This window comes from Lonchura striata, chromosome 4 (genome assembly GCF_046129695.1).
Source record: "Lonchura striata isolate bLonStr1 chromosome 4, bLonStr1.mat, whole genome shotgun sequence".
NCBI classification, from domain to species: domain Eukaryota; kingdom Metazoa; phylum Chordata; class Aves; order Passeriformes; family Estrildidae; genus Lonchura; species Lonchura striata.
Window position 1 is genome coordinate 48,968,424 of NC_134606.1, and position 10,567 is coordinate 48,978,990.

The window sequence follows — 10,567 nt, forward strand, 5'->3', positions numbered from 1 at the left end:
AAAAAGGCTACACACAAACATGGGATATAGTGGTATAGAGGTCAGAAGCCATTTCTTTATTTCAAGGTAGACCTCCTCCTCTATCACAATTGCAAAGAGGCAAAAATCTGATGTCCTTCCAGTCACTTCTTTGAGAGAAAATCACGCCTTCAGTACAAAACAATCAGGTAATTCAGAGATTATGTAGATATGAACAAATAATGAAGAGAAATATACCATAATGACAGCATGAAGAGCTGGAGTAATAGACTACTGTTTTATGGTCCTTAAGGTCACATGAAAATGTGAACAAGTCTTTAAAGTCACAGGAAAAACTGAGGAAGCTGTATCAAGTTTACATTAACACATGCTATTACTACTAGAAGCAACCACCACCTGAAGATTTCCCTTACACTGTAACTATGATTTCATAAGAATGAAATATTTAAAAACCCGTTAATTTCAAAATGTCCTGTTAGGGCACACCAAAGCATCCTCTTCTTGATTTGACTTTTTTTTAATTGCCAGTGTTTCTCTTGTCAGGATCCCTTTAGACGTTCTCATCCTGACTTAGTGCAGGCAATTTTAGATTTACAATCACATTTAAACTCTACTGACTTAAATTCAGCATCTTTGTTTTTTCTTTTGCCTTCTCTTGCTTTTTTCATCTGTCCAGTTTGATTCCATTGTTACTTAAATTTCTCACAATTTCTTAATTTTAAGTCCTTCAGAATAAAAAACAAAAAACAGAATACATGTTCTGCAGATATTATTTAGGGAAAACATTCTCATGAAATTCAGTACATTTACCTCTATCACAAGAGAATAGATTTCAAAAATAGTGCTTACACAATAGAAGAAAAAGCCACTGATGTTGCAAGAAATAAAATTTTGGCTAAGTTGCTGTAATTCCAACTGTTATGATCTGGGAAGGTCATACCATGGCAATTGATGTACAAAACAAGAAAAGTGTCTTACAAATTAAGTATTTTAATTTGTATGCCAGGGACTTTGACAGACACTGATCATCAGGCAATGCTTATCAATAAATAGCATCATTTATTGCAATTTATGCTCAGAGATTCATGTTTCCTAAATTTGTAATGTGATCAAATACACTGAATTAACCATAGATGACATCCCAACAATTCCTAAATTACAGATTACTAGAAATCTGTAGAAATGGGTTGCCAAAGTTTGAAAGGATACTTCTGCCTTTTAACTATATTATTTAAGGCATGGTTGTGTTCAAAATGAATGCTATTCATTATTATACATGTCATTCAAAATGAGCATGGACTTAACAGCATGTGGGAGTACAAAAACTGGCATACATTATATATTTACAAGCTAAGATATAGAAACATGGCTTGCCATTTTAATGAATTCTATAAGCATCAGTGTTGAAATAAAGGCTGTAAGTCTGCCAATGAAACATCACTGTTTTCAAACTCTCTTAGATAACCAGCTGACAATAGCTTGGCAAAAACATTAGCAGAAAATTAAAATGTAACTGTCCTGAATGTACCCTTTAAGCAGAAAATTCTTCTGTTTCCAAACTGCTAAATGTAGGATCTGGCCTAAACTTTCAGTGAAAGTACATTCTCCCCAGTTCAATCATTACAGACTATTTCATTCAAGGCCAAATTAGATTTGGCCTCCTCTAAAATAGCTAGTCTTGAACAGGGAATGGAATTGATACAAGAGAGAAACACATTTGAAAGTTTTAATGATAAGATTACTGTGCTAGAAAACTAGACTGCATGTATAAGAACCTTAAAGTTTTGATTAAAAAAACTGGCAAAATTTCCTTTGAGAGTGCACAGCAACAAGGCTTTGTTGATTAAATAGAGTTATTCTGAGACACACAAGGCTTGGGAATCAGCTTTCCATGTTTAGAGGTAGGAAGGCTACAGCAAACAGAGACTCAGTGAAACATCTAGAAATAGACATCTCAGGGGGGTGGAGGAAAAAAGGTATATTGAATTTTGTGCATTTTTATTAGATCTTCCAGATACTATGGAACATCCTTTCCAAGCAAAACCACTTCTATTATTTGATTAAATCTTTATAAAAGTTTTCTCATAACATCAGCCTACTTTTAAAAATACTGTTTAAAAGATTCAGATGAATTTGAAATGCAAATTATCTTTAGATCCTTCAAGTAAGCTTAAGCTGCTAGAGTTTACTTTCTGGACAGAGCTAGAATCATGTAGACACTCGTAAAGATGTTGATATCTATCTGGCTTACTTGAAGGCCTTGCTTTTGTCAGGAAAAATCAAATGCCAGAGGTTTCTGGCCAAAAAGGAGACAGAGGAGTTCTGGAACTTTATTAGAATAAACAAGTAAGGGGAGAGAGTCCACTGGGGCACATGCTCTCTCATGTTTCAGAGGGCACAGCCTCCTTTTATCCCAAACTCCCAGCCACATGTTGCCCTTTCTTTCCCCATTGGCTGAGGCACTGGGAAGGTACATCTTTCTCAAACCACCTACCACAGATCTCCCCCTGGAACCTACTACCAGAGTAGCATACATATACAGAACCCCAGAGTTCAAAAGCTCAGGCTTGCACACACTCTTGTCTGTTTCACAGACCAAGCAGTCTGGGCTCTGCAACCAACTTGCAGCCCAGAGTTGATAGAGGCATCAAGACCCATTTCAAAGACATTAACACCCACACCTTCATCCATCAAATTGTTTATAAAGGCATTAGCTTTCCTGTCCATCCCTCCTCTTCTTATTTCTCAATTTATCTTTACAAACTCTATTTATTATTAACTTAACCCTTTCTAACAACCAGGAACACTTGAAACAGTCCCGTAAAACCTTTTCACATCTGATCCCTGCACCAGGAGTGGCAATAAAATAAAGGGAATAAAGCAGACAGTGACAGCTCATATTAGTCCATGAAGCACTAGAACTCCTTGCCGTGGCCACTGACAGCTGAGGTCTCCCATCCTTTTCTTCCAGCTGAGACGTACAAACCTCTAGGGTGTTAGAGACAAATATATACCAAGTATTACCAAGTATTATGGGATCCACCAATGTCCAGCTGTCCTGGCTGGATGTTACAAACAGCAAAGGCCAAAGGCAGCATCTGTGCTAAGGGGGGCTTCCTGTCCAAGTCACCCAAATGACCTCAAGTGTCCCTTGCCAGGGACTCCAATGACCTCAGGTCAGCACAAATGATCTCAAGTAACCTGTGTAACCTCAAGCAATCCCTGATATTCTGTTCCACTCAGTTCTCAGTGGGGAGCAGCCTGCAGCACCCCCACCACCATCGTTACCAGGTAGACTAGTAACGCTACCAGGGAGGCAAAGCAGACTCTCCCACAGCTTCCCTCCCAGCCTGGTCCCTCTATTCATCTTCTTCTCAAGGAGTTGGCTCCTCAACAGCAGGATTTGAGCAAGCCAGAGAACTCACCTGGTTCATGGTAACCCTCCAGTTTTGCTGCACCCAGTTGGTACAGAGTCTTAAACTGGGTTAAAAAAAAAAAAAAAAAAAAAAAAAAAGCTCCCAAAGGCAATGAATATTGTCACACAGAGAAAAAGTGTAAAACAATGTCACAGTTGGGATGGCCATGATACACAGAATATCACCACACAATTTCTAACCAACTCCTGGAAGGGCACCCTCAGCCTCCTCTCCAGCCTCTGCCCCTGCTGCATGTGGGCTCTCATTCTCCCTCAGTTTGAAGTAAACTTGAATGGAGACTATAACTCACATGAATTGTTTATTTCACTTCCCTCGAACAAAAGGCATTTGGAAAATAATATCAAATAATCATTTTTCAGAGGATATTTTTTTCCCCTCTTAAAATGCTCCTCTAAACCAAGTTTACAATGGGAACTAGTTATTCTAGGTAGAGACAGTCTGCTTGTACAACATGAGATACACTGGCCACCTTCTTGGGAATTTTTATACATCAGCCCAAGCACACACTCCTGGTCAGCACCACACAGTTCAGTCACAACTGAATTACAGGAATGCTACTGAAAACATTGCAAAAAAATCTTACTAAAAAAATTCTTCACAAAATTCCTTTGTTCTTGAAGGGCTTTATACTGAATACTAGTTATATATATATTTATCAGTTTCCCCCAGTACTTCATATTTTTAAGGGGAATCTAATCAAACTCAGAAGATACCTGGTTTCTGCGGTTAATATGGGTTTGTTAATTTAAGAAATTTATTTCTGTCACGAGGCATGTTATAATTTAACAAAAAGCAAGTGCCCAAGTCTTTTCAATTACAAATTTTAATAAATCAGAGGCACACCACACTTATGGCTTCTGATTAAAGTACTGCTTGTTTTCATTTAATGCTCACTAGCATATTAGCAATAAACTGCTTTGAAGCCTGTACTATATTTAACCTTTCATTTTTACAGAAGACACAGCACTGCTTAACATGAACGCTTTTATTTTCAGCCTTCAAATTACTAAAAATTGTCCATATTCATTCCAGGCAAGCCATCATTTTTTTTCCTTTCATCTATTTAAACTGTAAATGTTTCACAAATAAATGAAAATTATGAAAAACAGAAGGGTACACAATACAAAAATATGTTTAGCATATATTACCTTGTTTCTTAAAAGTTGAATTCATAAATGGCATTCTAGTCATTGTTCCATTTTTCCAAAAGCTTCTAGAATTTTTGATATTTTCCACTAGAAAATAAATAATGCTTACTATTTCAATGGTTCCTCTAATCCGATATTAAAAACAAACAGAAAAACAAACACCAATTTTTACTGAATACAGTAAACAAACTTGACTTATTTATTCTTCACAACTTAACACTTGACCTGTAGAGAGAACAACAAAACAATTTAATATTTCTTTTTGGGTTTAGGTTTTGTTTTTTCTTTTTAATTGGAAGCAAGTATAACAACAAATAGTGAGTGAAAGTATCATTAATTTTGACAGGGAAATACTTTGCTTTGTTTGAGAGACACAACACACAGCTGTCCCCAGCGGTGAGAAATGTGGAGGATAAAGCACATTTAGGCATGAAATGAACTTTATGTGACAGGGTCTCAGTCAGGTTTGGGGTCAGGAGGTTGTTTATCTTTCAGTCTAACATTATTTCTTGTAAGGAAACTCTTTTATGCATGTCTAGAATAGGGGATCTAGGAGCAGGTGTTAGCTCTTAGATCCAGCTGCTCTATTCAGTTTCACCTGAACTTGGTATCATGGCAAAACTCTGACAAGCAGGAAAGCCTCCTTTCTGATGTTGGTTTCCCCAGAAAGGAAACCCAAGGATGCAGGGCTGGACAGAAGCTGTGGCACACTCCAGCAGAAAGACCAGACACAACCGTACATTTTTTTCAGCTATGAAGACCTGCAAGATTGAGCCACTCACTTGAAGTAAGTTTACCACCAGGTATACAGGAAAAAACCTATGAAACTTGACAAAGGTACTGCATTTCTGTTTCATGGTCTTACATGAATTCTTTATTTCTTACACAGAAGTAAGAGCAGTGAACCTTAGCCACAGACTGCAGCTATTTATAAACACCTGTGTAAAGTTTCAAGTCCTTTCCATCTGTTAAGCATGTAATCCAAATGTAAATGGGTGCTTTCCAAATTCAGCTGTATCTCTGCTGGAACAGTCTCCATGTCAAACAAGTGTAAGAATCTTCTTACCTAACTGTACACTAAAGCTCACAGAAACATTGAAAAACAAAGTAATGATGGGGATGGTAAGACCAATTTGCTTTAACTGTCAGGCCTGTGACAGAATAAATTATACACTGTGGCTTCGTACAAAGTCTTGCTATTTTACAATGCAGGGAGCCAATAAACACTAAATGAACATCAATATCATTACCTGATATAGATTCCAGTTTAAATCTTGGTATTTGTGACTCCCTTTCTGTCTTCACAGTGGTTTCAAAAAATATTTTCAATACCATTCTAAAATTATTACTTTTGTTTACATTTAATAAAACATAGGGTTATTTTTAATCACAGTTCACATTGCAGTAGTCTAATTTTGATTTATAAAAAAGGTCAGCACAACTTGATTTTTTAAACAATAGAAATCGCTGGACCTCCCTTGGGGATATAATTATATCACAAGTTATTGCTGCTGTTTGCATTGGGGCACTTAAGCTTGTTAGAGGATATAAAACATTCTTTATTACCTACAAGTGAATAAAAGAGTATATAAACTAATCAAATCCTCAGAGACCAGCTTCAAGAGATACACAGGGAAAGAGTCACACTGTGGGTTTGTGTTGGAACTCAAAATGTCTGTCAGACATTTTTAGAGGTTCCAGGCCTTGATCAGAAGCAATTTAGACCCTGGCAGGCAGCTGAAAAACAGCTGTGATTTTGAGTTTGAGCCATGGAATGACTTACCAACTTTGAAGGTGGAACAAGCAGTCACAAAGGGTTAGATAGTATAGTAAAAGTAGTTACAAAGTAGAGGGGAAATGTTTTTAGTATTGTGCAGGGGGGTTTTAGCACCTGCACAGTGGGGTTTTTACTTTGTACATGGGGGGTCAGAAGTTCTAAGATGGAGGAAAGTGGGCTGATCCTGTTCTTCCTCCTTCTTCTTCCTTACCTCCATGTTCTTGGTGATGTTGGCACTCACAGATTGGTTTAGAGTAGAAAAGCACTTGGTAATATAGGTAGTAGGTATTGGGGAATAACTGTAAACATGTTATATGTAATATATCATATAAAAGATAGCAGCAGCCCTGGGCAGGGAGAGACAAGAAGAAGACACCAGACAGTCAGTGTGTCAGGGTGTGTGTGCATCTCTGCCTGGGCCGCTGACCAAGCAGCCGCAGCCCAAGAACATAATCTGTTAGATAACTCGCAATAAACTGCCTTGAGACCGAACAGCAAGAGACTGCGGAGTTTTCCTTTGGAAGCACGGCTTGGAGGAGAGACTTCACCACCACATGAGACCCCAGACCAAGCCCAGGGTTCTCACAGGTTTGGAGTCCCTAGGCACAAATGTTCTTCTTTTAAGAAACGGAGATTTCTGCTTTCTTTCACCTTTATCACAACATCAGTGGAATCAGTGCTACAATTTTTCAAATGTGGGTGATCAATTGCTTCTATGCAAACTTCAGTAATTGCTGCTTGCAACAGAAGGGAGATGGGAGAGGATCAGCATAAGGAGCACAGCTTGTTAGGATCAACTTTTGAATCTGAATGAGCATCCCAACATTTCCGAAGGCAAATTATAGCTTTGAGGTACTTCAGTTCTGGTTTCTTTGATACTCAAATTAGTAATATATTATTAATAACATTAATATTAGTTAATAATTAATATTGAATATGAATATTAAGATTTGTATTATAATGGTCTTACTGAATCTGCTTCAAAACTCCACCACTAGATCTTTTGGATTTTGAATCAAATAATTGTCTGAGAACTTATTTTTTCCCTAAAAATGAAGGAGCTGAAAAATTATTGACTACTAAAAATTCAAGCACTCCCTAATTCTTGAGAAAAACAAAAATCAAGTATTACTTGTGTCTGTTCACTGTCTAGATTCCCTCCCAGAACACCACTTACATAAATGTTGACCCAGAAACAGTTGAAGATACAAAAATGTACACTGTGTAAATAAAGGACACACAAGGAAAGATCTCAGTAAAGATAATTACACTCCTGAATGTGGGGAGGAGTGATGACTCCAACATGGCATAGCAATGAAGTCATCCTGTCAGTGTCTCCTGTCTCAAAGGAAAGCAGATGTCATCAAAGATCATGCATCATTTTATCTCTAATAGTTACAGCAGATTTAATGGAATTTGCATGAAATTCATCTAGGTTCAGGTCTTTTACGGAGTCCTGACAAGTAACAAGCCTGTCTGTCATATCAAGCATCCCAAACAGCTTTCAGATTTGAGCTAGACTAGGCCTTGGGCAATCCACCTGAAGTACGTGACACTGTTCCATCAGGAGAAAACAGACCTCTATACACCTCTGCAGACAACAGACTTCTTTCTATAAAATAAAGGTTTGATTCTGTGGCAAACCTGCAGGAGAGAGGTTTGTGCATGGAGGTCGCAGGTGATGAAGCTTAGGCAGAGCAATACATGAAAAAATGACAGACAAATGACGCCAGAGTAGAAGGCCAGTGCATCCCCTGCTGGCTGAGCCTCCTGTTACTTGTTCCCCTGCCAATGTGTGCAACTGGCTGCAAGAAGCTGGGAAAGCGGCCATCCCTCTTTGGTGTTCCTACATGTTTACTCAGCAATTACTCCAACTATTTCACATGCATACTCAGGATTTGACTGCCTTTATTCACCAAGATCCAGACTCCAAATTATATGCCTCCAGGCCATGCACAGTGGTATCCTGTCATTGATACAGAACAATCACTGAGCATACTGCTGTGATTATCAGAATACTGTCCTGCTGACTGTTCACATCCACAACCATCAGTCTGCCTAATAATTGGGATAGCATATGCATATTTGGAAATGCTATTAAATGTAGTTTTGCTCATATATGCATTTTTCTTCTATAAAGATGCTTGCAATACTGGAAGTTTGGTCTAGATAGAAAACAACCAGTACAACAACCATATCTATTTCATCACCAGCCCTAGGTAGAAAGCAAAACAGTACTGAGTTTTGATATTTTACCAACAACTAACTTATTATAAAACAGCTCGAAAAGTCACTTTACCTTTCTTCCCTGGTGTTTTTATCTGTATAATGAGAGTGGTAAGTAAAGATGGCTTGCAAAGCTAATGTCATTACAAAGGTACACTCAACAACTAATAACTAATGTGGTTAGCCTGATGTCATAAAGTGATACAAAATATAAAGTAATTGTCAAAAAACTGGTCTTGACATCAGAAGCAGTCATTTAAAATGATGAATCGGAACAGAAAAACAAAGCATTGAGTCACCTTTGCGGACTCAGGCCCTCAAGACTTCTCTTTCTTGATTCCTCATTCATAAAATGAGGATAAAATATTGTCTCACCTAATAAAAGAATCACAAAAATAAGGCTGAGCTCCCCGCAAGCAAGTCAGTCAAACCTCTGGTATCTGGCTACATGTCTTTCATTTCCTTTTTACTGAGTGCCCAGCTTGGCAGTCACTGGCTTGATTTAAATGTTGCTGAGCCTTGCAAGGCCACACAAAGAAAATGGGAGCAGTAAATAGACAGTATTTCTGTGAATAAGAGAACATGACTGGGACACAGGGACATGGAGTCACAGGTTTCTGAGACTGGTCTGTCTCTGATTTACATGAGGACTTCAGAAGTAATTTTAACTTTTTGTCAAATTTATCCCATTGACACCAGTCAATGGGATAATGTATTCCAACATACCAAGGGAATAACAAAACACACTAACAGCTTTGAGGCACCCAGATATTGCAATAAACACTAATAAAAGCATAAACAAGGAATTGATATTCCTGTGAAAAGTCTAGCATGGTTTTCCTTCACAGTCCAGGCTGGATCCCATATGGACAGCTGAGAGATTGCAAGAGTATGATCAATTTTTAACTAATGACACAACACATGATTAGCCAGTTAAGACTATCCCAGAGCAGATACACATGTAGGATCGAATTAACACTGCTCGTACAACTTTTATTCTTTAATTTCCTAAATTCTTGGTGCTACATCTCCTCCTCTTCAGCAAAGCTGCTGCATTAGAAAGAGACAAGAGACTGCTTGCACCTGAGGGCTCCTCAAGGGCAAGGTCTCCATCCCCAACACCGCACCGGGACACAAAACCCTGCGGGATCCTCCCCGCCCTCGCAACCCGCCCCGCACCGACCTGCCGGGCTCATGGCTCCGCTGCCTGCGCTGTCCCGCTCCCCGGGCTCCGTCCCGCTCCCCGGGCTCCGTCCGGCTCCCCGGGCTCCGTCCGGCTCCCCGGGCTCCGTCCCGGCCCCCGGGCTCCGTCCCGGCCCCCGGGCTCCGTCCGGCTCCCCGGGCTCCGTCCCGGCCCCCGGGCTCCGTCCGGCTCCCCGGGCTCCGTCCCGGCCCCCGGGCTCCGTCCCGCTCCCCGGGCTCCGTCCCGCTCCCCGGGCTCCGTCCGGCTCCCCGGGCTCCGTCCGGCTCCCCGGGCTCCGTCCCGCTCCCCGGGCTCCGTCCGGCCGCCGCCGCCGGGACGGAAGCGCGGGGCCCTCCCCGGCTGCTCCGGCCGCGGCTCCGCTGCCCCCCGGGCCCCACCCATATCCTCCCCTGAGCACACACACACACACACAGCCGGCATCACCCGCTGTAGGAGCTGTCGGGGTGGGGTGTGAAACGAGGAGGAAGTCGAGCCTTTCCAGCTGTGCAAGAGTGTCAGGGTTTGGTTTTCTCTCGCACTCACCCGGTGCAGAAAAGCCCCTCAGGGACGGAAGGCACCTGGGAGGTGTCCCCCAGCGATCCAGTGTTCTGGTGTGGTATGATTAGCACCTCCACGATATTGCGCCGTGTATTTTTTGGAGTGGCGCAGAGTAAAACAAAAATGAAAAAATGGTCGAAACGAGCAGCCCATGAGAGACACTGCAAACACGTCAGCTCACTGCTGCACTGGCTACCAGATTTAGGACATATCAATCAAGGTGGCATCTTCCAAGTTCAAAATAAAGGCCAGACCCACA

At 40.6% G+C, this 10,567-nt stretch overlaps 1 protein-coding gene across 1 annotated transcript in view; it reads right to left on the reverse strand.

Annotated features, from left to right (window-relative positions):
• Nucleotides 1-9,889, reverse strand: part of BANK1 (B cell scaffold protein with ankyrin repeats 1) — a 132,240-nt gene extending 122,351 nt beyond the window's left edge. The window contains exon 1 of the mRNA XM_077782960.1: nucleotides 9,751-9,889. Within this exon, the coding sequence (XP_077639086.1) occupies nucleotides 9,751-9,763 (13 nt within the window). The 5' untranslated portion in view covers nucleotides 9,764-9,889. The remainder of the gene's footprint in view (nucleotides 1-9,750) is intronic.
• Between the last annotated feature and the right edge of the window lie 678 nt (nucleotides 9,890-10,567).